We start from the raw sequence: 26,666 nt of genomic DNA on the forward strand, positions 1-26,666 counted from the left end.
AAACACTCTCTCTTCTGGACAGCAGTAAAAACTAATCTACCCCCTACTTGTTTGATTGTGAACATTCTGCTGTGTTAATCAGTAAAGAATCCCTTAGCAAGAGCTCAACTTTTATTATCCCACGATGTAGACTATTACTGACTTTATCCACACTTACTGATCTAATGCATGGACTGCAGTCTCCAGGCCACTGTATATATTATGAAGAAGCCCCTTGTTCCAGAGAGCTTGAGGCTTCTTTCCCATGTTGCGAACTCTTGTGATCTTATCATGAGTCTCACAGTATTTGATGTTTTTTTTCTTAAAGCCCCTGCTCCTGGAGTCATAAGATTTTTATGTAAATCACATCTATCTATTGTTTTAAAAAATAAATGCTAAGTTTATAGCTCTCATGATTGTAGAGAAAAGCTTGAAATCATGAAGTGTGTGTACCTTAAAGGCTCAGATAGCAGAAGTCAATGAACCCCCAACCCCATGTAGTAATTTAAAAACAAAATCTAATTTCTGAGACAATAATATGTGTGAAAGAAATAAGGAGAGATGATTTTTGAATGCTTGGGCTTGCCAGTACTGTCTTCCTTTGTACCTGAGCCCTAGCAGCATGCTTGTGGGTTTCAAGGGTATACATGAGTGACAAAGAATACAAGTTGAAAGTCCTCTGATTTCATTAACTTTTCACAGGGTAGTAAGACTCTGGCACAGTCCCCTGCTTGATGGTCAAGGAGAAAAGTCCTTCATTAATGGACCCAGCTCCCTGCATTCTAATACATTTGAATTTTAATATAATTGAAAAAGTCTTGATATGAGGGGGTAGCTAGAGCCATTGCAGGGAGTCCCTGAAACAGCAGGGGATGGAACGGTTTCACACAAGAAGCATGTGTGTTTGGGTGGTGGGGAATAAGTAGCCCCTGATGTGTGCAATTAGCTCGGCCTACAAAAGGAACAAAGTGTACAAGATTCTAGTTATGTATGGATGTTTTTGTGTTGCCTGATTGTTGATCCTATGTTTTCATTTTTTACTCATGGGGGCATTCTGCACCAAAAAAATTAAAAATTCTGTGCACATTTTAAAATTCTGCAAATTTTATTTGTCAAAATAACACGACATAATAATGCCAGTTTCAATTATTTTGGTAATTTATTTCAAAATACCTGTCAGCAGGTATGTCTGTAAAAATACAGACCCCACAAAAATTCCCCCAGCAGTAGAGAGTTAAAGAAACCCCTATAACAACCCAGTTCCTATTTCTCTGTCCCCTTCCCAAGCGCAGCCAAGGGGCCAGACACCCACAAACCCCCAAGCCCTGCTCCAGGGCCCTCCTGGCCCAGATACCTGCATCCCCCTCCGCCCAGCTACCTACCCAGGGATGCAGAGGGAGAAACAGCCTGATGCTTAGTCCCAGGCTTGCATGGAGTTTTCTGTGTGCTGCCTTCTTTCTTCCTTCATAGCATGCGGGGAACTGCAGCTGCCAGGAACCCTCTAGCTCCCTCTCCCTCCCTCCCGCAGTGTCTTCTATGGCCTGGTCTACACTAACCCCCCAAGTCGAAGTAAGGTACGCAACTTCAGCTATGTGAATAACGTAGCTGAAGTCGACATACCTTACTTCGAACTTACCGCGGTTCAGACGCGGTCCACACGCGGCAGGCAGGCTCCCCCGTCGACTCCGCGGTACTCCTCTCATTGAGCTGGAGTACCGCAGTCGACGGCGAGCACTTCCTGGTTCGATTTATCGCGTCCAGACCAGACGCGATAAATCTAACCAGGAAGTTCGATTTCCAGCCGCCGAACTAGCGGCTAAGTATAGACCAGCCCTGAGTGAAATCTGGGCTCTGCTAGGTCCAGTGGCCCCTAGTGGTGGCTAGCAGTACTGCAGCACGTTTCTATGGGGGAAAGGACAGTCTGCGTGCACTATTTTTTAATTTCTGGAAAATTCTGCATTGCACAGTGGTGCAGAATTCTCACAGGAGTAAAAATTTTTTTTCAAGTAATGGAACATTAGCAGACTATGGACTGGGTAATAGGAGTAAGCAGCGTTTTACCTGTGAAAAACTCTTGTTCCAAGCTTCAACTCCTTAGCGTAACGTTTCTCTGCCTAAGGCCCCATGTGTTTCATCAAGCAAATGATGTTCACCCCTTTGGTAAAAGGATGTTTTGCACCTCCCGGCCCCAGTCTGTTAAACATGGCTCCTTGTTTGTCTTGAGTGGGTTCATACTTAAATTTAACTGTATGGGGATTGGTATTTAATGTGGTCTGCACTTAAAATGCTCTTCTGGCCAGCCTCTGCCCCACACCCAGCTAGGAGCAGTAGTGAATTACGGAGGGTGAAGGGGCATAAACCTAAATTAGGACATGTATATGCAGTGGTGCTCAGTCCCACCACAAAATACCCATGGAAGCCACGTACACACAGCGCCTGAAGAGTGGTCTTGTCATGGATTTTCAGGAAATCTGAAGTGTTGTGTGTTCCCACCATTGTCCAGCCTGTTGTCAAAATTTTAAGAACTTTTGCTGAAGTGTACTGCATGAAAACTAAAGTATAAGGTCAGAAGGCATGACTGGTGCCTTGGCTGCTTGACTGATTAAAAATTGGGTTTTTCAGTTGCATCTTTTCTTGTGTCATAATTGGTGTCTATATAGAGCAGGGGTTCTCAAACTGAGGGTCAGGACCCCTCAGGGGTTCACAAGGTTATTATGGGGGGGGTTTGTGAGCTGTCAGCCTCCACCCCAAACCCCGCTTTGCATCCAGCATTTATAATGGTGTTAAATATATAAAAAAGTGTTTTTAATTTATAAGGGGCATTGCACTCAGAGGCTTGCTTTGTGAAAGGGGTCACCAGTAGAAAAGTTTGAGAACTACTGCTATAGAGCTTAGAATAGTTGTTTGTGTCAGATCCCAGCAGTTGTTTCTAATCTTTTTCTGACACAATGTCATTTATTGCTACATAACTGATATTCTTGCCTACAGCAACAATGCTTGTGTGGTGAGAAGAGTTTAATATTGAGAGCATATTAGATGACATTTTCTAAGTGTAAATTATAGCACTTTGGTGTGAGAGATTGAAAGGTGATTACTTCCCAAACAGGTTTCCTGTGCTCAGAACATTTCTCTTTTCTGATTTAGTTTTAAATTATTTTGAAAAAAATCTATTAAAATAACACTACATGAAGTGATTAATTACATATTCCACAAAGGGTATTAAACCTGTAGTTTAAAAATTTAACACAAGAAACACCTTGCAGAGAACTTTCTTGCTTTGGATCAGGCTTTTTTAGGGAAAAGAATCACTATCCCAGGGTACACTATCTAAAGCTGAAACTAAAAGAGCAAAATCTGTACAATATTGAGATCTCAAATGCAATTTTAATATAATTAAAAACAAATTGGTAATTTAAATGTTAACATTCCAAAAGCTTAAATGTGGTAGTTAGCAGTTTCTCCTGAAGTTGTATAGTCTCTGTGATATGGCCTGGTCCAGAATAGATCATGATGGTTTTTGCACTTTATGGCTGCCTAGATTTTGTGACGCCCATTGCTATTTATGTCCAAGCACCTTGCTGAATGGCAACTAAACAAATTAGAGTTTCTCTCTCAATCTTTTCCTTCTTCACTGCATTCTTATCTCTGTGGTATCAGGACATGCATCTTGATAACTCTTGTGTCCTACCTGCATCTGTCATCCAGTCTTCTTTCCAGACTCTGGTTTCTAGCAGCCAAGAAGTTTGGAGTTTTAATTTGTTGCCTAGTGTGATGGGAATCTACTGGAGCAGTGGTTTTTAACCTGTGGGTCAATTGACCCCCTGGGGGTCCACAGACTATGTGTAAGGGGTCTGCAAAAGATGACTATGAAAATAAAGTTTCAGATCCCAGAAAAGGCATTCAATTTTTTGATCGATCAAAAGTACGTGAATATTCCCACTTACAGCTTAAAACTGGAAGTTCTGCTGTTACCATAGAAACCCATAGTTTAGCACCCTTTCCTCACACTGCATCAAATTCCATGCCAAGCACATGCAACATTTTTAGTTTAATTCTATTCAGTCAGTTTTCAGCCTAAGACTTCTATGGTAGGGGGCTGCAGACTACAGGTTGAATTTCCAGAGAGAGCTGCACCTTCATTCAAAAGGTTTTTTTTTTTAAGTGGTTTGCAAATGAAGAAAGGTTGAAATCCCTCAAGTGCAGTGGTTTAAGTCTGCACTCAGTGCCAGCTGAGGAAGGGGATTTTTAGAAGCAGGATTCTGGAGAGACTTGAAAAGGAGGAGGGGGTAAGAGGTGCTGTTTGTAGGAGGTACCGTGTCACCATATGTTTGTGCAATATGTAGCACAAGGGAGGGGAGGGGCTCTGATTCTGACTGGGACATTTGGGCAATACCCCAGTATAAATAAAGAGATGTAGTAACAGGAGGTGAAAGATGACCAGGGCTTGGGAAAAATGATATCAGTATGATTGAAGAGTAGAATTTTTGATATGTTTTGGATGAAGAAACTACAGAAAACTTGATTGAAATTTCCCTGGACAGAAATTCCATGCTTGAATAATATGAGTATAGCAATAGGAATATACTACTGACTGTCTGACCAGAAAGGTGATGGTGAAACACTCAGGGAGGTTAGAGAGAGGCTACAAAAAGAGAGAACTCTTTAATAATGGTGGGATTTCAGCTATCCCCAATTTGACTGGGTACATGTCGCCTCAGGGCAGGATGCATAGAGAAATTTTCTCTACACCATTATGATTGCTTCTTGGAGCAGCTAGTCCTGGAATCCAGAAGGGGAGAGTCAATTCTTTATTTAGTCTGAAGTGATGCAGCACAGGATGTGGTCCAAAAGTGAAAATGGTCATTATTACTGAGCGATTCAACCATAATGTAATTAATTCTTTGGAATGCCAAATAAACCTACCACAGTAGCATTTAACTTAAAGGACAACTACACAAAAATGAGGAAGCTAGTTAAATGGAAATTTAAAAAGAATAATCACAAGAGTGACATGGCTGCGAACTGCATGGAAATGTTAGACTCAAACTAAATATATACTCCCCCCAAAAAGCAAGAGGATCCCCCCCAAAAATGCCACTCTGGTTAACCAGTAAAAGAGGTGGGTAGAGACAGACATTCTTTAAAAAGTGGAAGTCAAACCTGTAACGATGCTGCCCTTTGGTGGGACACTTCTGAGAGTGCCAATTCAGGACAAGTTGTTTAGAGCAGGGCAGTTACAGCCCAAAGCTGGAGTTCCTATACTATTAAGGCAAACCAGCCAAACAGAGAGGACTTTGGTTTTACCCCACTGGCTAACCACAAGTCATACAAGCAATTCCCTTAGACACTCCCAGTTTCCCAGTATCACCACCAGTGCCACTTGTTATGGGGACAAATGGTTATGAAAACCAATACCCCAGTGTTTTTAAAATTAAAAAAAAAAATTCTCCTGATTCCAGAGGGCCAAGCCCCAGAGCCAGGTCAATATACAAATCAGATCTTACCCACAAATCACGCTGTTGCCAATCCTTGAGAATCTAAAGGTTTATTCATAAAAGGAAAAAGATCTAGATGAGAGCTAGAATTGGTTAAATGGAATCAATTACATACAGTAATGGCAAAGTTCTTGGTTCAGACTTGTAGCAGCGAAGGAATAAGCTACAGGTTCAAATCAAGTCTCTGGAGTACATCCACAGCTGGGATGGGTCATTCAGTCCTTTGTTTAGAGCTTCAGTTTGTAGCAAAGTTCCTCAAGAAGCAGGATTGAAGACACGGTGGAGGAGCTGCAGCAGCTTTTTAAATTCTCTTGCCATGTGGTCTCTGCTTTCTTTGTCCCAAAGAAAAACTTTATCACATGGCATGGAAAAACCTCAGAGTTCTGTCCATAGGCATGTCCCTGCATGCCTTGTTGAGTCACAAGATGCATCTGCCTTCTCTCAATGGGTCAATTGTATAGCTCAGGGGTCGGCAACCTTTCAGAAGTGGTGTGCCGAGTCTTCATTTATTCACTCTAATTTAAGGTTTCGCCTGCCGGTAATACATGTTAACGTTTTTAGAAGGTCTCTTTCTATAAGTCTATATTATATAACTAAATTATTGTATGTAAAGTAAACAAGGTTTTCAAAATGTTTAAGAAGCGTCACTTAAAATTAAATTAAAATGCTGATCTTATGCCACCACCCTGCTCAGCTTGCTGCTAGCCTGGGGTTCTGTTCACCTAGGCCGGCAGAGTGCTGATCAGGGCCTGCAGCCGGGACCCCAGACCTGGGGGGGGGGGGGGGGGGGGCGGGGGGCGGGGGAGGGGGCGGGGGGAGGGGGTGCAGGGCAGAAGGCTGTGTGTATGTTGGTGGGGGGGGTTCAGGGCAGAGGTGTGGGCGTGCAGAGCAGAAGGCTGGGTGTTTGGGGGATGCAGGGCAGAGGGCTGAGTGGGGGATTCAGGGCAGAAGGCTGGAGTGCTCAGCTCGTGGGGGTGTTCCCAGCCCCCTGCCCTGAGCAGCTCATGGCAGGGGGCTGGAAGGGATATGCCCTGTTCCACCCCCTTCCCCCCAGGCTCCGTCCCTACCTCTCTCTGTATCCTCTACGGAGCTGTGTGCACGCTGCCGCTCTTCTGCCCCCCCCCCTCGCTAGGGCCATCAGCTGATTGGCCAGGAACGGAGAGGAGGCGGGGCAGGAAAGCACCGCTGGGGGAAGAAGCGGGGGAGGGGGGAAGCTTGGTTGCCACAGAACCAAGCTTCTGCCTCCTGCCCCCGCAGGGGAGAGCGGTGGGCCGGGGGACTGGGACCACGGCAGGGAGCTGCATGCCACTCAAAATCAGCTTGCGTGCCGTAGGTTGCCGACCCCTGGTATAGCTGATGGTCCTTAATGGACCATCAAGCAGGCTAGGCGGAGCTGACACCAACTTGTCTGGGATGTTACCCAGAAGCATAGCACAAGTTTGAAATACAGACAGTACAGACAGCCCATACTTATAATTTTAAATACAAAAACAATACATGCACCCAAATAGCATAATTATAACCAGCAAACCACAACCTTGTCTTAGACACCTTATTTGACCCCCTTTATACAAAATTTGGTGCCAGTACAGGACCTTGGTTGCAACAATGATCTATATGATCCCAGTCTGTCAGTAACGTCACAAAATCCTGCTGAGGAAAATAGAAAGGCAAGTCAACTGTAAAAGTATAATTAGGCAGGCTAATAAAGAATTTGAAGAGCAATGAGCAAAAGATTTAAAAAAAAAAAAAAAACACCTTTCCTGTTAATTTTTGTAAGTACATGAGAACCAAGAAGCCTACCCACCATTCAGTGGTGGCCACTGGAAAGTTGAGGTGCCAACTGAACACTCTGGGAAAAGACAGCTGTTGTGGAGAAGTTCAATGAATTCTTTGCATCAGTCTTCACTGAAGAGGATATGAGGGAGATTCCCACACCTGAGCTATTGTTTTAGATGACAAATCCGAGGAACTGTGCCTGAATGAGGTGTCAGAGAAGGTGTGAGAACAAATTGATAAATAGAACAGTAGTAAGTCCGCAGAACCATAGGGTATTCACTCAAGAGTTCTGAAAGAAATCAAATATGAAATTGCAGAACTGCTAACTATGGTATGTAACCTCTCTCTTAAACCAGCCTCTGTACCAGATGCTGGAGTTAGCTAATGTAGGGCTGATTGATTTATTTATTTATTTATTTTAATAAAAAGGCTCCAGAGGCGATCATGGCAATTACAGGCTGGGAAGCTTAGCTTCAGTCCCAAGCAAATTGATTAAAACTATAGCAAAGAACAGAATTATCAGGCACATAAATGAATGCAATATGTTGTGGAAGAGTCAACACTGCTTTTGTAAAGGGAAACCATGCCTCACCAATTTATTAGAATTATCTGAGGGAGGTCGAACAAACATGTGGACAAGGGAGATCCAGTGGATATCGTGTACTGGACTTTCAGAAGGTCTATGACAAGGTCCCACACCAAAGGCTCATAAGCAAAGTAAGGAATCATGGGATAAGGAGGAAGGTCCTCTCATGGATCAGTAACTGGTTAAAAGCCAGGAAATAGAGAAATAATGTTTGTTTTTCACAATGGAGAGAGATAAATAGCAGGGTATCCCCAAGGATCTGTACTGGGATCAATGCTGTTCAACATATTCAGAAATGATCTGGAAAAAGGGGTAAACAGGTGGCAAAATTTGCAGATGATACAGAATTACTCAAGATACTTAAGTCCAAAGCTGACTGCAAAGAATTTAAAAGGGATCTCACAAAACTGGATGACTAGGCAGTAAAATGGCAGATGAAATTCAGTGTTGATATATACAATGTAATGCACATTGGAATACATACAAAATGATGGGGTCTTGCTACTCAAGAAAGATTTTGGAGTTATTGTGGATAGCTCTCTGAAATCATCTACTCAATGTGCAGCAGTCGTCAAAAAAAAGCTAACACTGTTAAGAACCCTTAGGAAAGGGAGAGGTAATAAAACAAAATATATAATGACATAAATTATTATTCCCACATCTTGATTACTATGGATAGTTCTGGTTGCCCCATCTCAAAAAAGATGTATTAGAATTGGAAAAGGTACAGAGAAAGGCAAAAGTTATTAAGGGTATGGAACAGCTTTCACATGAGGAGAGATTAAAAAGACTGGGACTGTTTATCTTAGAATAGAGACTAAGGGGGGGGGGCGGAATATGATAGAGCAGTGGTTCCCAAACTTTAACAACCTGTGAACCCCTTTCACTAAAATGTCAAGTCTCGCAAACCCCCTCCTAAAAATGAATATTTCCAGGGATTTTCTCCTTTACCTGAGTATAAATTATAAAAGCAGTGATCTTGGAAATATAAAATTTGTTTTTATGACAATTATTTATCATTACAGTATTTTTATTACAGTATGAAAACAGCACCACTCTTCCAAGATCTCACTTTTGTAGCTTGTATCACTTTGAATAAGCCTGCAAGTCTCCTATGTTTCATCAAGGAGTATCAGATGTGAAACATGAAGGTATTTAAGAAGCCAACTCAAAGTTCCTCCTACACAAGCAGTCAGGTCTTGAGCAGTCCAGGCAAACAACGCACGTTACAACAAAACTTAAACTTGTTCTTCATAATAATTTAAAAAAATACTAGCTGCCTATTTAATTTAAAAAACAGCAAAAAATAACCACCTCCATTTCTTATAAGGAGTCTTGAAGTTTAAAATCTCCTCAGTGTGACAGATAGGCTTGCTTTGATCTGCTTAGCTCTTGGAAGTCCAGGGGCTCTGTGCTGCTGGCCCCGTGCTGCCCGGGGATAGCTCTGTCCGCCATTAGGGAATTCCCCCCCCCCCCCCCCCAAGAACCCCCTGTAACATTTCATGAACCCCCAGGGGTTCACAAACCCCAGTTTGGGAACCACTGTGATAGAGGTCTATAAATCATGAACGGTGTAGAGACAGTGAATAGAGAAATGTTACCTATCCCTTCACATAACACACAAATCAGGGGTCACTCAATGAAATTAATAGGCAGCAGGTTTAAAACAAACATAAGGAAGCAGTTCTTCACGCAATGCACAGTCAACCTGTGAAATTTGTTGCCAGGGGATGTTGTGAATGCCAAAAGTATAAATGGGCTAAAAAAAGAATTGTTTTATAGAGGCTAGGTTAATAGATGGCTATTAGCCAAGATGGTCAAGGATGCAGCCCCATGGTCTGCATGTCCCTAAACCTTTGATTGCCAGAAGCTGGGACTGCATGACAGGGAATGGATGACATAATTGCCCTATTGTGTTCATTCCTTCTGAAGCATCTAGCATTGGTCACTGTTATGCTGTAGCCTGAACATGAAGGGGGAGAGAGGGGGGAATTGAAGATTTAGCAGTGTTTGCATTCCTAAGTGACAAGGAAGATGGTTATGGTGTAAACACCAGAGTGGAAGTAGAAGGAAATAACAAGTACTCAAATTTAGACAACATTTAGCTTGAGCCGTTCAAGATGTGATTTAAGATCTGCAGCCTGAGATGGCTGTACTTCATTTACTTGTCTGTATAAAGATTAATACATTTTGCACAGGCTTGGATAATAGGCTTTAATCTACTGGTATATTCCACAAAAGAGCACAAAATTATAAAATCCTATAAAAATAGTTACAATTGAACTAATAGTCTAATTTCTCAGGAGCTTCTAGGAAACTAGAATACAAAGCATATCCTTCCTGTGATTATAACAGGGGTGGCCAAACTTACTGGCCCTCAGAGCCACATACGACAATCTTCAGAAGTTCAAGGGCTGGGGCATATCTGCTGGGAGCTGGGGCTTCAGCCCTGCTCCTGCTGAAGTCCCAAACCCTGGTAGGTGTACCCCGCAGGGCTGAAGCCCCTCCCCGCTAGGCAGAAGCTCTTACCACACCACCTTGCTGCAAGGCAGAAGTCCTGAACTCCTCTTTCCTCTCCCCCCCCCCCCCCCCCAGCCAGTCTGGTAGGTGAAGAATTGGGGGATGGATGTGGGGAGCTCTGTGAGCCACACTTTCATGGTAAAAGAGCCACAGTTTGGCCACCCCTGGATTATAAAGTTGGTGCTAAATTATTTGAACCCTGGTGTTAAAATCCTTGGTAGATTCTGATCTCAAGATGTTTTAGTTTACCATACAACTGATGCTAGTGAGACCATTGTAGTTGCTGGGTTGCTAGATAGAGCTGGGCATGGTCGTGATAAGCATGCAACTATAACAATCTTCACATTTTTATGGTGCCTTTCATCCAAGGACCTTGAAGTACTTTGCAAACATTAATTAAGCCTCACAACACCCTTATGATGAAGATACAGTGATCAGCATTAAATTGATGATGATTATTTGCAGGCAAAATTAACTTAACTGCAGTGTTCATAACATTCTTATACTCAATGTACTCAGAATGCAGGGTATTGAAAATACCATGGTAATTGTAACTTTTAATGGCAGCCATTGTATCTTGTAACCGGTGGAGAAAACTGAGGTAGAAAAGTTAAATGGCTTACCTCAGGTCATGCAGCAAGTCTGTGCCTTACTGGAATCCAGAACTTCTGAATTCTAGTCCCTTGCTCTCACACTAAACTATGCTGCCTCCCATATATAATAAGCGATAGTCCAAATTGTTTGAAGTCTACTTCAGTGTCTTTACGTTAAATATTCTAAGCTCTGAGTGTAATGGGTGACTTCTGATTTCCACCTAGGAAATAGAATAATTTTCTCAAGTGCCTTTGTCTCTCTCAATAATCTGAACATTTATAACTTGGCATGGGCTCAAAATATAATTTTTTTTGTGATTTCATAATGATGAGTACATGATTGGCCTTGTTCAGTGTGAACAGAAAAAATTAAAGCCTCCTTAAACTGAGCTGTTTGAAGTATCGCAGCTTGAAACAAAACATTCTTTATTTTCCCATTAGGCAATGAGTCAAGGCTTATATAATACTGGGATATTGTGATGCCTCAGGTATGAGGCCAATTGCCGTGAACCTCCTAAGAAATGGGAAAGTCCCAGCATGACGCATGCCGTGGAGTGTCTTAGGCTGATTTTATTATTCCAATATTTAATTCTAAATTAGAGATCGAGTTTTTAAAAACATAATTTAGTTAGAACTCTATTAATGCACAAATAATTTGAAGTAAAAAGAGATTCAATAAAGTGTTTTTTACCTTATGTATGAAGCTTCTTTCCCACTGTACTGTAGTCCTGTTTTTAACACTATTGATCAGGTTGTCTTACAAAATGAAAATTAAATGCACATGTGAGATATGCAGCTGGCAGTATGTGGATCTCCGCTTCCTCCTCACAGGACTGTTTTCCAGGTAATCAGACTGCCAGGAAAACAGCATCTAGGGGCAGCTGTTCTGCACATTTTGGTGAATTCAGCTTATTTTAACATGAATATTGCCATTATCAGAGACTCAGAAGCATTGGGATAAGCATCTGGGAATTTGGATGCTTATCTGGACCTATGAAATCCTCCTATGTGGTACGTCAGTCCTCAACCCACCTCCCCCCCCAAAAAAGCCAACCAAAAAACAACAACACACCAAACCACCAGCAACTGGATCTCCATCTACAGTGGGGCTTGGAAGAGAACCCTAGTCATAGAAGATTAGGGTTGGAAGAGACCTTAGGAGGTCATCTAGTCCAACCCCCTGCTCAAAGCAGGACCAACCCCAACTAAATCATCCCAACCAGGGTCACGCTGGGCCTTAAAAACCTCCAAGGATGGAGTTTCCATCACCTCCCTAGGTAACCCCTCCAAGTGAAATAGTTTTTCCTAATATCCAACCTAGACCTCCCACATTGCAACTTGAGACCATTGCTCCTTGTCTGGTCATCTGCCACCACTGAGAACAGCCTATCTCCATCCTCTTTGGAACCTCCCCCCCCCTTCAGGTAGTTGAAAGCAGCTATCAAATCCCCCCACACTCTTCTCTTCTGCAGACCAAACAAGCTCAGTTCTCTCAGCTTCTCCTCATAAATCATGTGCCCCAGCCCCCTAATCATTTTCGTTACCATCCCTTCACTGACCTCTTTGGGAGAGGATTGCCAGCCTGTTTACAAGGGTATTAGGTGGGCCATGCAGGCTCACTTATCCCCATGTTTTGTCCATTGCATGGCTCAGGTTTTACACACACCTACACCTTTTCTCACCACCAGGGATGTGTGGTAGGTTTGGGGTTTTCCTCTCTATATGCACTCTACTCCACGCTCACCTTTGCCCTCTTATCCCCTGCTCCTATTCCTGTGTCTCCCTTGTCACTATCTCCCCTATATCCTAGTCCACTAACCCTTGTTTTGTCTCAGGAGTGGCTGAAGGTGCAGCCCCCTCAGCCAGCCTCTGGCCAGCTGACTTAGCTCTAGTAGCAGAGGCTGGTTTTCAAAAACTTAACATTTTATTAAGGCAAAACGAAAACATATTACAGTGTATGGTACTTATTCAGGATACGTAATAACATAAATAGCGTGAATATTGAAAATGCGGGATATTTATAAGTTTGGCATTATTTTTAAAAACAGCCTGCAGCTGCCACAGAGTTCCAGCCAAAATGTACTCTTGACTGGATCAATAGATTCACTTTCTAAACTGCTTTGCTCTGAATGTGATGGGTGGCTTCTGATTTCCACCTAGTGCTTTAGCATACCTGACCTTAACATGTTAATAAATGAATGGAAGTTCCAGGCTGAAAGAGGAGTTTGAGCTGAAGGGAGGTAGGATTAGGTGGAGGCTATTCTCCCAGACACCCCTAATCTGGTTTCTGCAACCCATCCCTGCCAAGAGTTTACTTACTTTTGGTTCATCATGCTACCGCTGAAGAACATGTTTCTTGCTGTTTGGGGATGCACCAAATGACATATACTTCAGCAAATGCCCTGGCTGTTACCCATGAAAGCTGTTCTTTCTACTGCTAGCACATTAACCCATGTGAGCACACTGCCCCTCCTATCAGGCCTGCCCTGCATGTGCCTGATTGTCTTCCTGCTCTTGGATTCACATGCTTTCCTGGCTGACACAAGATCTACCTCTGTGCCTTGCTTTCTGGTATGAAGGCAGGGAGAAGGAAGACCCTATGCCACTTTCTCTAGGCTGCAAGTAGGAGGGGGCTTGAGGGATTTTTAATTAGCAGCTTTTAAAACACTAATTTTTAAATATTCAAATCAGAAGGGCTTCTAGTGGATTTGACTCAGCAGTCCACCTAGAACTAGCAGTAAGTGCTCTAGTGTTACCATAGCTAGCTATGTAGTCTCTTCTGCACAGAATGGACAGTATGTAGGGAAGCCCGCTGGGCTGGAGTCCTGGTGTTGTTTTCAGGACTGGCTCAATGTATTCATATGGCATATCTTTCTGTCTCAGGCAGTGTGCCTCACTTCACCTTTTCCAGGTTGGTGACACCTTATCCAAAGTCAAAAATTGTTGTGACCCCCTTAAATTAATTACTTTTTTTTTTTTTACAATAAATGTATCCATGATAATAAGTCTATATAGTTTGTATGTGTGAAGAGGTTGACAGGGAATACTTGACCTTGAAAGGTAAAGGTGTGCGTGTGTGTGTAGCGATGCCGAGACTCACCGGTGCAGCACCTCCTGCTGGTCATCTCAGGAATTAGCTCTCCAGCATACAGTGTGCCTTCTGCAGGCCAGTGTCTCGCCTGCCACCAGCCCCATGTCCCTCCTAGACCCCGGTGCCCTTTACCTCAGGGTTCTGCCCCAGCAGTACCCCCACACGCTGGGTTTCCTCTCCCAGGGGAACCCCCAGCCCTCTATGCCCACCTTGCCTCAGTGGCTACTGCCAGTCATCATCCAGCCCCCTTTCCCTAGGACAGACTGCAGTCTGTAATGGCCACTCATCATTGGCAAGGGGGTAGGACCTGCTGCCTTTGCCTATTCCCGGGCTACACCCCTGCAGCCCCCTACCTGTTTAGGCCTTGACCAAGGCCTCAGCCTAGCAACTTGCCAGGCTGGAGCATCCCAGCTCCTCTTGCCCTTTTCCCCAGCACTGCTCTGTCCAGTACCCTGCCCCCAGGCAGCTAGACCCATCTCCCTCCAAGACAGGAGAGAGACTGTTTGTCTTCTAGCCCAGCAGCTCTTTTATAGGGCCCAGCCTTGCCCTGATTGGCTGCCTCCCAGCCTCTCCTTATTGGCTCTCAGCTCCCGCCCTCTCCAAGGGCTGGTTTTTAACCCTTTCAGGGCCAGAGTGGGGTGTCCACCCCACTACAGTGGGGAATAGTGGGGAGAGATTTTTTTTTTTTGCTTTAGATTGTAATAATGTTTTTTTTAACACCTCACAACCTCCTGATTGTCTTTTGTGATTTCCCCCCACCACCTGGGGGCTTGCGAGCCACTGGCTGAGAAACCCTAATAAGATATTTTTATGGCCCCAATGATATTTGAGCACCTCACAAGCTTTAATGTATTCATCCTCACAGCATCTCTAGGAGATAGTGAAGTATAATTATTGCCACATTACACATGGAAAATTGAGGCACAGAGAGGCTGTGACATGCCCAAGGTCATGCAGCAAGTATGTGATAGAACAGGGAATTGATGCCCAAGTCTCTCAAGTCATAGGCTAGCACCCTGATGACTAGACTATCCTTTCTTTTTAATATAGTATGAGCTCCTCTTATACTGCCATGGCTATAGTGATTTTCTTTACCCCCTCGCCCCCAAAAAAAAAGAATTGTAGGAGAGGAGATAATTCAAGGGCCCTCCTACAAATGATTTATCTGTCTGCACCCCTAACCAGTCCCATGTCTGTGAACATAATTTAGTACAGACATTGGTGATACCAGATACTTGTTGGTTATGAAAAATGGAAAGTGAACGTATTTTTAACACTGGTATGTATTCAAAATTTTTCTTCTGGATTATGTGACAAGATACAGAACATGAAAAGAGCTATTTGGGTGCTTTTATATTTCATGTGTTTCATTTGGCACTGAATGGTTGAAATTTCTAAAATCTTTTTACCAGCATTAGGAAATTGAAATCCTGATGGGTCAGTCAGTGCGTAGTGTTAAGAGAGGTATTGATATATTTCTGGTAACTTAATTCCCCGCGGATTGGGTTGTCATGCTGAGAGTGTCATAAGCATTTACCCATCACAACAAAATATTTTTCCAATGCCACTTTATTATTAAATAATTTGTATTCCTCACTCAAGCTTTTGAAGGCTTCCAGCAGGTCTGTAAGACTAACTTCCATATTAAAGATAATGTTGTGTTCTTAGTGTAGTGAATCAGCCAGACAGCAGGGTACTTATGAATCATGTTGCTTTCTGGAGTATGAGATGTAACTTTTTCTGGCAAAGATGTTCAGGTCAGGTGTTGTAACCTCTTTCACAGTGGTGTGCCTATAATGATAAGCCACAATGGCATCTGCAGTGTTAAGATATCGTTATACACCTCAGGCGCACTCTGAGGCATAAGAACAAAAGGAGATTACCTCTGTGACCCAAAATATGCACTAGTGCAAAACCTCTTGCTACTGAAGTATGGTTACTTACTATAAAAGCTTTTACAACAAATAGAAGATTTCCCCCCCTAAACCCTTCAGAATTATGCAAAATAGTTTATAGAAAAATAACAGAAAAGAGTAGTGTAACATCTATCTTTTGAAATGTTTTTATTACTAATTCTAATGTCCTGGACACATTGGTCCTCCTTCAGTCCAGATGTCCTTTCTGACCCTATTTCTGTAATAAAACTGAAATGGGGAGCTATTCAATACCCCTGTTCTAGGCCTCAGTCCTGCAAGGGATTCCATGACTTCAGTGGGACTCTCCAAGAGTCTTTCCACTTGGATTCCATTGCAGGTCTAAGCACTTGTTTTTATAGTAGAAGGTGGCTGTTAGACTATAAAATGCTAAAGAAAAGCCAAGAGGCTGAAATGCTGGTTTTTAAAACTTGCCATTTCTTTCCTTATACCCAGTCCCCTTGGTTTTTCCCTCTCCACAGAAGTAATGAAATATTAACTGTATTATACTGTTCAGTCACTAGGTGGCATTCTGCACCATACCTTATCTGAGCATCCAATAGATATACCTGGCAGTACATTAAAGGATCTTATAGTGAACACATCTGTTATGTATCTCTCTGAGAAGGAAGCACTGACCAGTCCATATCTGGTACAGAAGCCTAGCATGCTAGTAATAGCAGCGCTGCAAACTACCATGTACAAGGTTTCCATGAAATGGTGTCAAAGTAAACTAATGCCAGAGGACAACAGAAATAGAAGGAAAGCAGCAATGAAGGTTACAAACAGAAGGACAAGAAAGCAACAAACATTGTAGGATCGTATCAATATGCCACTTAGTTCCCCAGAGAACTTCAGTTGTGACAAACCTTCACAATAGACTGACTGGAAGCAGTATTTTGCAAGTTTTTGAATTGCTACAGAACTCCTTAAGGAAACTGGAAATATTCAGGTATTCTCTGTAATTTATGCTATGGGTAAGAATGCAGAGCATATCTTTAAATCTTTTGCCTTTACTTAACCACAGTCAGAAAGATGACTATGAAAGGATTCTGGCTCTTTTTGATTCATACTTTATACCTCAGAGAAATGTGGTTTATGAAAGAGCATGTTTTTGCCAGAGAATTCAGGAACCAAGAGAAAATGTTAATCTTGTAAAGGAGTTTCGTATGCGTTGGCTGAAAACCGTGTTTTTTGGGGAATGGACAAACATCAGAGAGAGGCTAAATATAGGTCTTGCAGACAGGAACCTTTAACAGCAACTAAAATTTAAGACAGACTTAAACCTAAACACGGCTGTCCAAATAGCAAAAACTGAACTTGTGAAACAGCAGGACAAACCTGAAAAGCAAGAAACTCATTTAGAAGCTGTAAACAGATGCAGCATGAGTTATAAAAGTAATTATCACACGACCCGTTTGGCTAAGAGGGGCAAATCCCAGGCAAACTACAAAGCCTTTCACAATAAATGTACAAAGTGTAGAAAATTTCATAGCTCAAGATGTGTCCAACCAAAGGTGAAATATGTAATAAATGTGCAAAATATGGACATTTTATAGCTGCTTGCTGTATTAAAACAATGAGACAACTAACTACGATTACAGATAATCAAGATATCTATCACATGATGGTATCTATCACATTATGACAGAGCCTGCCTGGAGAATTAAACTGAATATTCATAGAAAGACTATTGAGTTTAAAATTGACTCAGGAGCAGATATGACTATTATCTCGGAAGGGACTTACAATCACATTCAACTCCACCTAAAGCTGAAATCCCCTTACACAGACTTGATAACTCTCTGGAGGTATTCTGAACTGCATGAGCCAGTTCACTGCAGAAACAATTTACAAAGAAAAGTTGTGCATTAAGAATGTATGAGATGAAAGACCAACAATCTTCCCATTGTATTTGGGGATATTGGACTTATGAAAGGAGATCCAGTACAAATAATCTTAAGAGACAATGCTGAACCATACATACACCATACTACATATTCCTATTATTCATAAAGTGGAAGATGAATTAAAGAGAATCAAACAGATTGGCATTATTGAGAAAATCTGAGTCAACAGCATGGGGTGCCCCCAATGGTACTGATTATTTTAAAAAGAAAAATATTAATGTGTGGCTATTAAAAGACTTAATGAAGTAGTTGTGAGAAAAAGATATCCTCCTCACAGTTGATAACTTCCTCCCTAAAGTGAAAAGAGCTATAATATTCTATAAGCTGGATGCCTTGAGCAGATTCTGGCAAATTCCTTTAGCCAATGAGTTCTACACTGACTACATTTGTCACACTGTTTGGGAGATTTTGCTTTTGAAGATTACCTTTTGGGATTACAGTGCACATGAAACTTTCCAAAGAAAGATGGCAGAACTGTTGATGAACGCAAATGGAATTGTCATTTTCACGGACAATATTTTGATATACAGTATTTGATGGAAGAATACAACAAAATCATCAAAGAAATTCTAAGCGTTATCTGTCAGTCCGGACTGAAGATAAACAAGGAAAAGTGCATTTTCCACCTATTCCAAATTGAGTTTTTGGGATAAGCAACAATGAAATCAGGCCTAGCCCTGAGAAAGTAAAAGCAATTCAAGAATTGAATGTACCAGAACTGAGCTGTGTACTGGGGATGGCAAATTACCTTGATTGATATCTATAAGACCTTTCTATAATGATAAAACCACTGAAAGAACTGTTTAAAGTCCAACACATTGTAGCTATGGGGGTTAAATAAAAATTGCCTTAAAAAATGGTAAAACAAATGATCTCAACAGCTCCAGTTCTCAAGTATTATGGTGTTAAGAAACCCACAATGGTCAGCGTGGATACAAGCAGCCATGGCCTAGCTGGTGTATAGTTGCAATAACATGGATTTGAGTGGAAGCCAGTTGTATTTTGTTCTCGTGCACACTCAGAAGCAGAAAAACTATATGCACAGATTGAAAAGGAGTGCCTGGCAAGTGTATAGGCAAGTGTATAGGCATGTGAGAACTTTTACACATATCTGTGTGGATTGGATTCTTTTGCACTGATAACAGACCATGAGTCGCTTGTAACCCTAATCAACAGAAAAGAATAGGATCAAGCACCGTTGAGATGCTAATGTGTTTTGATCAGATTAATGTGTTTTAACCCAATTGCTAAATATGTCCTGAAAAAAGTCTGGTGGTAGCAGACACTCCTGTCGCAGAGCTGAGCATCACACTCAACTAACTGAGAGCACAACGTTGACGTAAAGGTGTATGTGGATTCTGTGAATGCATACAGATCAGTGTCAGAAAAGAAACTACACCCATTACCACACAGCTTCAAGATATTTCTAAGTTACATTAGGATCAGTTGGCTCAAGTATCTAAAGGACACTTTAGGAGTGCCCAAGAAGTGATAAGAGACTACTTTGCGGCATGTGGACAATTAAGCGAGTCAAATGAATTAATGTTTAAAGGCGATTACATCGTAATGCCAAATGAAATGAAGGATATCAAAGGCTAATTAAATGCCCTGAACAGGCCAACCAGTCAGTGTAGTGGCCAGGTATCAGCAGGACACAAAAAATGAAGTGTCTGCATGTGAACATTGCAGAACTAACAGACCAACACAACGCAAGAAACATTTAATAACATCTTTACCAGACAGACCTTGGAAGAGACTAGCTGCAGATTTATGCAGATTAGAGAGGACATTGTTACTAGATCATAGTGGACTATTTTTCCAGGTATATAGGAATAACATACTTGAAAGACATAACATGTCTTTATTATCGAGAAACTAAAATGCACATCTAGTGATGGACTATGATTCACAATTTACTGCAGCGGAGTTTCAGTCCAAACTAAATATGATTTTGATCATATTGCTAGCAGCCCACATTGCCCGCAAGCAAATGGAGAGCTTGAGAGAGCTCTACAGACAGCCAAGAAAATCCTAGATTAGGAAGAGCCATTCCTTGTTCTTCTGAGCTACAGATAACACCGTAGCAGCTAGTGGATATAGCCCAGCACAAATCCAGATGGGATGACAACTGTTCCAACTAAATTCTTTTCTAATCTCTGAAGTGACCACATATGAAAAGAGTAGCCAAATCAGATAAAAAGGCAAAAAGAACTTATGAATGCTTTTATGACAGATATCACTCAGCTAAAGAACTGCTGATTCTAGACCCTGTTGACTGTGTTTTGTGTCAAACTGTATGGCGAAAAAGGATGAACTCCATCTATCGTAAAAAGAATTCATTGCCCAGATCATATGTGATTGAGAGTGGCAAGTTCAACAGAAACTGGTATCTATAGTTTGTTCCTTACAAAGAACAGTCAACAGAACAAACTGTAAAGATGGCAGATGCAGAACAAGAAAATGACTCAAAGATTCCAAACCAACTAATGGAGAGTCAGATGACCAAGATTTTACACATTCAGGTCATATAATTAGATAACCAGTATGATTCAGAGATACTTAACATATTGATATGTTCTGAACTTTAAAGATAGTATGATAGTGTACATTTTGTAAAATGTTGTAAATAGTAAGAATGTAAAACTTTAGGGAGGAGGTGTAATGGAATATTAATTTGTATTATACTGTTCAGTCACTAGATGGCGCCATGTATAACATACCTTATCTGAGCATACAACAGGTATACCTGGCAGTTTAATAAAGGATCTAATAATGAACACATTTGGTGTGTGTCGCTCAGAGAAGGAAGCTCTATGGCCAGTCCATATCTGGTACAGCCTAACCTGCTAGTAGGAGCTCTGCAATCTACCTTGAACATGATGTATGTGATGACATAGACTCTTTGTTTAGCTCAGCTGGGGGCTCTGATATGTCTTCTAATTCAGTTTTAAATAATAGCTAACCTATAAAAGCAACCTGGCTGCTCCTTTAGCACTGCCAAAAGGAGGGAAGAGGAAAAAGAGACAAAGTAATTGCAATGGCTGTAGGAATTTTATGTTAAATTTTGGTGATGAGATGCCATCTGTGTGCTAATGAAAGGTAGTGCATGGCTGTGACCTCATCTAAAGGCTCAGCCACCCCTTCAGCGTGGGGCTTTGCCTGTGGACACAGTTTATTCTGTACCCGCATAGTGTATTTCACTGTGCTTCATTTAAACAAGCTTCAATAGAAATATTCCCCTTCTCTCCTCTGTCCCAAAAGTATCTTTAATTTTAATTAACCATATATAACCCAGAACCACTAGCTGTCACTGATTGTTTCTTTCTGCCAGAAAATACTTTTATGTTCCTTGGAAACTACACCATAAATTTGTGTGGCATATTCAGATTTTCTGATTAGGTACAATACATAGATCTGCTGTTGATATGCCATGAAGTTCCTGTTTGATACATATTTTTCAACTTTAAAAAAAACACAAGAAGTTTTAGATCTCTTACTCCAAATTATTTGTTTGGAAGTGTTCCCTAATTCATGGGAATCATTAGCTACATTCTGATAAGGCAAGAGACAACCATGTATTAGAATTGCTTCTTATAAATAATTTAAATCCAGACAGAATTTTCTCTTTATTCCATATGAGATAGTTACAGCTCAGAGAGCAGTCATACAATGAATCTTAAATTCTGTTAAACATAAATGAAATTCTCCACCCATAAGGGGAATGGCGCTGTTTTTTTCCAGAGGTGGAGAGCATCCAGAGTTTCATTTGAAGCCAGGGAGAGCTGTGGCTGCACAGCATCAGGTCCTATGTGTTATTCAAAGCTTTCAATACTTTGCTAATGGTTGTCATGTGTCTACAGTAACTCCTCGCTTAACGTTGTAGTTATGTTCCTGAAAAATGTGACTTTAAGCAAAATGATGTTAAGCAAATCCAATTTCCCCATAAGAATTAATGTAAATAGGAGGGGGGGGATGGTTTAGGTTCCAGGGAAATTTTTTTTGCCAGACAAAAAACTATACACACACACACACAGAGTATAAGTTTAAACAAATAATTTAATACTGTACACCGCAATGATGATTGTGAAGCTTGGTTGAGGTGGTGAAGTCAGAGGGTGGAAGAGGGTGGGATATTTCCCAGGGAATGCCTTGCTGCTAAATGATGAACTAGCATTCAGCTGAGCCCTCAAGGGTTAACACCTTGTTAATGTAGCCTCACACTCTACAAGGCAGCACGAATGGAGGGAGGGGAGACAGCATGGCAGACAGAGACACACACCCTGTGTGTGTGAGAGAGATGCGCATTGCCCCTTTAAGTACGCTGACCCAACTCTAAGTAGTACATTGCCTTTTTAAATAGATCAGCAAGTTGAGAGAGCAGCTGCGGCCAGCAAGCTCCCTCCGTCCTGAGCCATGTCGTGTCTCCCCCCTGCTCTATGGATGGGGTAAGCGGGGGGCAGGAGCAGGGGGGGAGGGGGACACCCTGACATTAGCCCCCTCTTCCCGCCCCGCTCAGCAAGCAGGAGGCTCCCGGGAGCAGCTCCAAGGCAGAGGGTAGGAGTAGCACATGGCAGTGGGGGGAGGGACAACTGAACTGCTGGCAATTGATAGCTTGCTGGGTGGCTGCCGCACAGGCAGGGCCGGCTCCAGGGTTTTGGCCGCCCCAAGCAGCCAAACAAAACAAAAAAACAAAAGCCGCGATCGCAATCTGCGGCGGCAATTCGGCGGGAGGTCCTTCGCTCCGAGCAGGAGTGAGGGACCGTCCGCTGAATTGCCGCCGAACAGCTGGACGTGCTGCCCCTCTCCGAAGTGGCCGCCCCAAGCACCTGCTTGGTAAGCCGGTGCCTGGAGCCGGCCCTGCGCACAGGGAACTTAGGGGAGCGAGGAGCTGATAGGGGGGCTGCTGGTCCACCCTGGTTCCAAGTCCGTGTCCCCCCCCCCCCCCCAGCCGCAACAGGCTGCTCTTCCTGCAAGCAGTGGACAAAGCAGGTGGCTACCAAACAATGTTATAAGGGAGCATTGCGCAACTTTAAATGAGCATGTTCCCTAATTGATCAACAACAAAAAGTTAACCGGGATGACTTTAAGTGAGGAGTTACTGTATTTAGATTATAAATGTCTGACTCTGTTTCACTCCAACTCAGTTTCATGTGGTACTGTACCTGCTTGTTTTCCCTTAAACTGAAACTATAAATATATTTGCTCATATTTTAGGGTTATCTTTAGTTCATCTTAGATGGTTTTTGCTTAAAAATCTGTGATTTGTTTCATGATGCCAAACTCTATTTTTAAATTCCTTTATGTATTGTGAATCTGAATATTCACAAACATGGTAATTATTATTACTTCCCAATGCCTATGCCCATCTGCTTCAGATAACCATTCTCTAGCGCTTATTAGCAGTGCAACAAAATGCTGCTGTTAGTTTTCTCAGTTGGAACTTAGAAATCAAGTGTGTACAATTTGTGTCACATTTATTATATACTGTACTTTAATGCTTCATGACTACAGAGAATGTTGTATACAGTTTTGTAAGTTTAATTAATCACTTTTTTTTTGTAGGTGTGGCTTCCATGACAGTACCAGTATACATCGCAGAGGTCGCTCCACCCCACTTAAGAGGCAGATTAGTTACCATTAATACTCTCTTCATCACAGGAGGGCAGTTCTTTGCAAGTGTTGTTGATGGAGCCTTTAGCTACCTCGCAAAGGATGGATGGAGGTTTGTAAATTCTTACATTTAAAAGTGAAAATAGAGTTGTTGTGACTTGGGAAGGAACTAGATCAGTGGTCCCCAAACTGTGGCGTGCGCCTCCCTATTGGGGCATGGAGGAACATTGGAGGGGAGGGGGACACGATGGGGTCTGGGTCAGCCCCCACGGGGGGGCAGGGAGGGAGTGCCACCCAGCCCCATTCTACCCCCAACTCTGCTTCGGCCCCAGCCCCTCCCCCATCTGCCGGCCTCGCTCCTGCCCCCAGCTGTGGCCCGGGCCTCAGCCCCTGGTTTATGGCCTGGCCACAGCTCCAGCCCTAGCCTTTGCCCCCTTACTCCAGTCCACACTGCCCCCCCTTTCTGGTGTTACCCTGGGTTTTCAGAACCCAAAACAGTGGTAGCTTAACTGTTTCACTCCAGGCGGTGTCAGGAATAAATCAGTGGGAACACAGCTATTGTGTCTGATAAATGATTAATACAAGAAAGTGTGCTCTTATCTAAAACTACAATTTATTAGATATTAAGCGCACACAGACATAAACAATAGTTCAGGACATCCCAGCTATAGTTACCTACAGTCTGAGATGGTTTTGAGTAATCACCAGCCGGACTTCCAGGAGCCCTCTTTCTGTCCAACTGATGGGGAGTTTAGATGTCAGTTCCTTGCCCTGAGAAAAGCTTCCTTGGACTACTCCGAGGTATTTACTTTAATCTTTTATAGCTAATTTTAACAAAACACATAACCTTATAGTGACTCCTAGTGAGTCAGCACAATAACCTCTATTGGGTCATCTATTCGTCTAATTTCAACACATTTATCATTATCTCAAAAATGTCTAGTATTTCTAGCCATAACAACAATATGTCAGGGGCACCTAAAACCAAGGTCGCTATTCACTCATTTTCCATAACTTTCTATCCCATCCTCCCATTCTGATTAACAAACTGCAAATATGCAATCTGACCTTGTCTCACAAAGGCCTAAGATTATTCCTAGTTATGTGATGTTTGGTTTTTAGCCGGCAGTGGCTGAACAAACATACAAAATGGCTGACTGCAGTACTGTCAAGTTCTGGGGTATACGCAAGAATGTCAAATTCCGGGGCAAGGGCAGGAGCTGTGGCCCCATTCCTGGCCCGGTCTCCTGACCATGGCTCCTGGGGTTGTGGACAGGAGTAAGGGGAAGGCGGGGGACGATGACTGAAGAGTATAGGTACCACTGAATTAGATAGATAAGTGAAAGAATTCTAAGAGAGAATTCTGACTAAGCTTGTTGATTTTAGAGGACTTAGAACATCTTTAAACAGAGATCATGGCACAACCTTAACTATAGTGGCGCTGCTGCTCTACTATAATAAAGCCAGCTTGTTTCTTGCATTTAAAATATATTAAAGTAAATAATGACTTCTTAAAAAGGCAGTCTCCAAATAAATGTTGCATTTTAAAGATTACATTTGAATGTATGCTTAATAGTCTTGTTTGAGCAATAGTTATTTATTGAAAATTGGATGTCATTTGTACTCGAGGGCAGCATTCTGTTTAAACTGTGGGTTGAGAATATGTTAGCTAATATCTTTTGTTCCACTTTCTGAATTCTGAGTTTTTCTTTATTAGTTTTAGTCTGTTGAGCTTTGATTGAGTGTCTTTCCTACGGGGCTGTATATTTCAAAAGAATAAAATAGAAATGATGATGCAAACAGAATGCACTAAATTTTTGGCTTAATGCATTATAACTCTGGCTTTCTTTTTAAAAGATGACTTATAAATGTGTTCACGCAGGATAATTAAAATTGACTTCCCATTAAAAGATCATTCTAATCTTTAGGAACTTATTTTTATTTAAGCAAGTGCGAGGTTCCTTAGAAACTTGTGTTGGTTGCAGAGACTTCAAAAGAACTGACACCTAGAATGTTTGTGTCTGTATTTCATAGCTTTTCAATCATATCACTGTGGAGCTTCATTAATTGTCATTTAAATACAGATTTAAAAAGTCAGCAAAAGAATCCTTTCCCTTTACCTAAATACTAGTATATAAGGGAATAGAAAAGCATTTATTTCTAAGGGTATGTCTACACTACGAAATTAAGTCGATTTTATAGAAGTCGATTTTTAGAAATCTATTTTATACAGTCGATTGCGTATGTCCACACTAAGAGCATTAAGTCAGCGGAGTGCGTTCTTACTACCTTGGCTAGCATCGACTTATGGAGCGGTGGTGCACTATGGGTAGCTAACCCACAGTTCCCCCACTCTCCGCCGCCCATTGGAATTCTGGGTTAAGCTCCCAATGCCTGATGGGGCAAATACATTGTCGCGGTGGTTTTGGGTACATGTCATCAGTCGCCCCGCCCTCTGTGAAAGCAACGGCAGACAATCGTTTTGTGTCAGACACTAAGGCGATTAGAAGAGCACAGCAAGGTGCGCTGCGCATCAGAGACTTTGAAAACCAGTTTCATGACTGGCCAGGTTTCGGTGTGACCGTTGTGTGTGTTTCTCCTTGATGCAAACCCACCCCCTTTGTTGATTTTAATTCCCTGTAAGCCAACCACCCTCCCCCCTTCGAAATAAAGTAACTATTGTTTTGAAACCATGCATTCTTTCTTTATTAATTAAAAAAAAGAATGAGATAACGGACAAGGTAGCCTGGGTGGGGTGGGGGAGGAGGGAAGGACAAGGCCACATTGCTTATTGTAGCCACATTAAAAATCAAACTGTTTGAATGACAGCCTACTGTTGCTTGGGCCATCCTCTGGAGTGGAGTGGCTGGGTACCTGGAGCCTCTCCCCCTGCATTCTTGGGCGTCTGGGTGAGGAGGCTATGGAACATGGGCAGGAGGATAGGCGGTTATACAGTGGATGCAGTGGAGGTCTGTGCTCTTTTTGGCTTTCCTGCAGCTCCAGCAGATGCTTCATCATGTCTGTTTGCTCCCCCATTAGCCTCAGCATCGCGTCCTGCCTCTGCTCTTCACGCTCACTTAATTCTTTCCTGGCCTCTGCCACTAAATGCCTCCATGCATTAAGCTGTGCCCTATCAGCGTGGGAGGACTTCATGAGCTCGGAAAACATGTCATCGCGAGTGCATTTTTTT

The 26,666-nt window shown here is 42.3% G+C and overlaps 1 protein-coding gene across 1 annotated transcript in view; it reads left to right on the forward strand.

Moving 5' to 3' along the window:
* Positions 1-26,666, forward strand: part of SLC2A13 (solute carrier family 2 member 13) — a 331,334-nt gene that overhangs the window by 47,869 nt on the left and 256,799 nt on the right. Inside the window, exon 2 of the mRNA XM_024216061.2 lies at positions 23,429-23,588. Coding sequence (XP_024071829.1) covers positions 23,429-23,588 — 160 coding nt within the window. The remainder of the gene's footprint in view (positions 1-23,428; positions 23,589-26,666) is intronic.

This window comes from Terrapene carolina, unplaced genomic scaffold (genome assembly GCF_002925995.2).
Source record: "Terrapene carolina triunguis isolate 2854851 unplaced genomic scaffold, T_m_triunguis-2.0 Scaffold68, whole genome shotgun sequence".
In the NCBI taxonomy this organism is placed as follows: domain Eukaryota; kingdom Metazoa; phylum Chordata; order Testudines; family Emydidae; genus Terrapene; species Terrapene triunguis.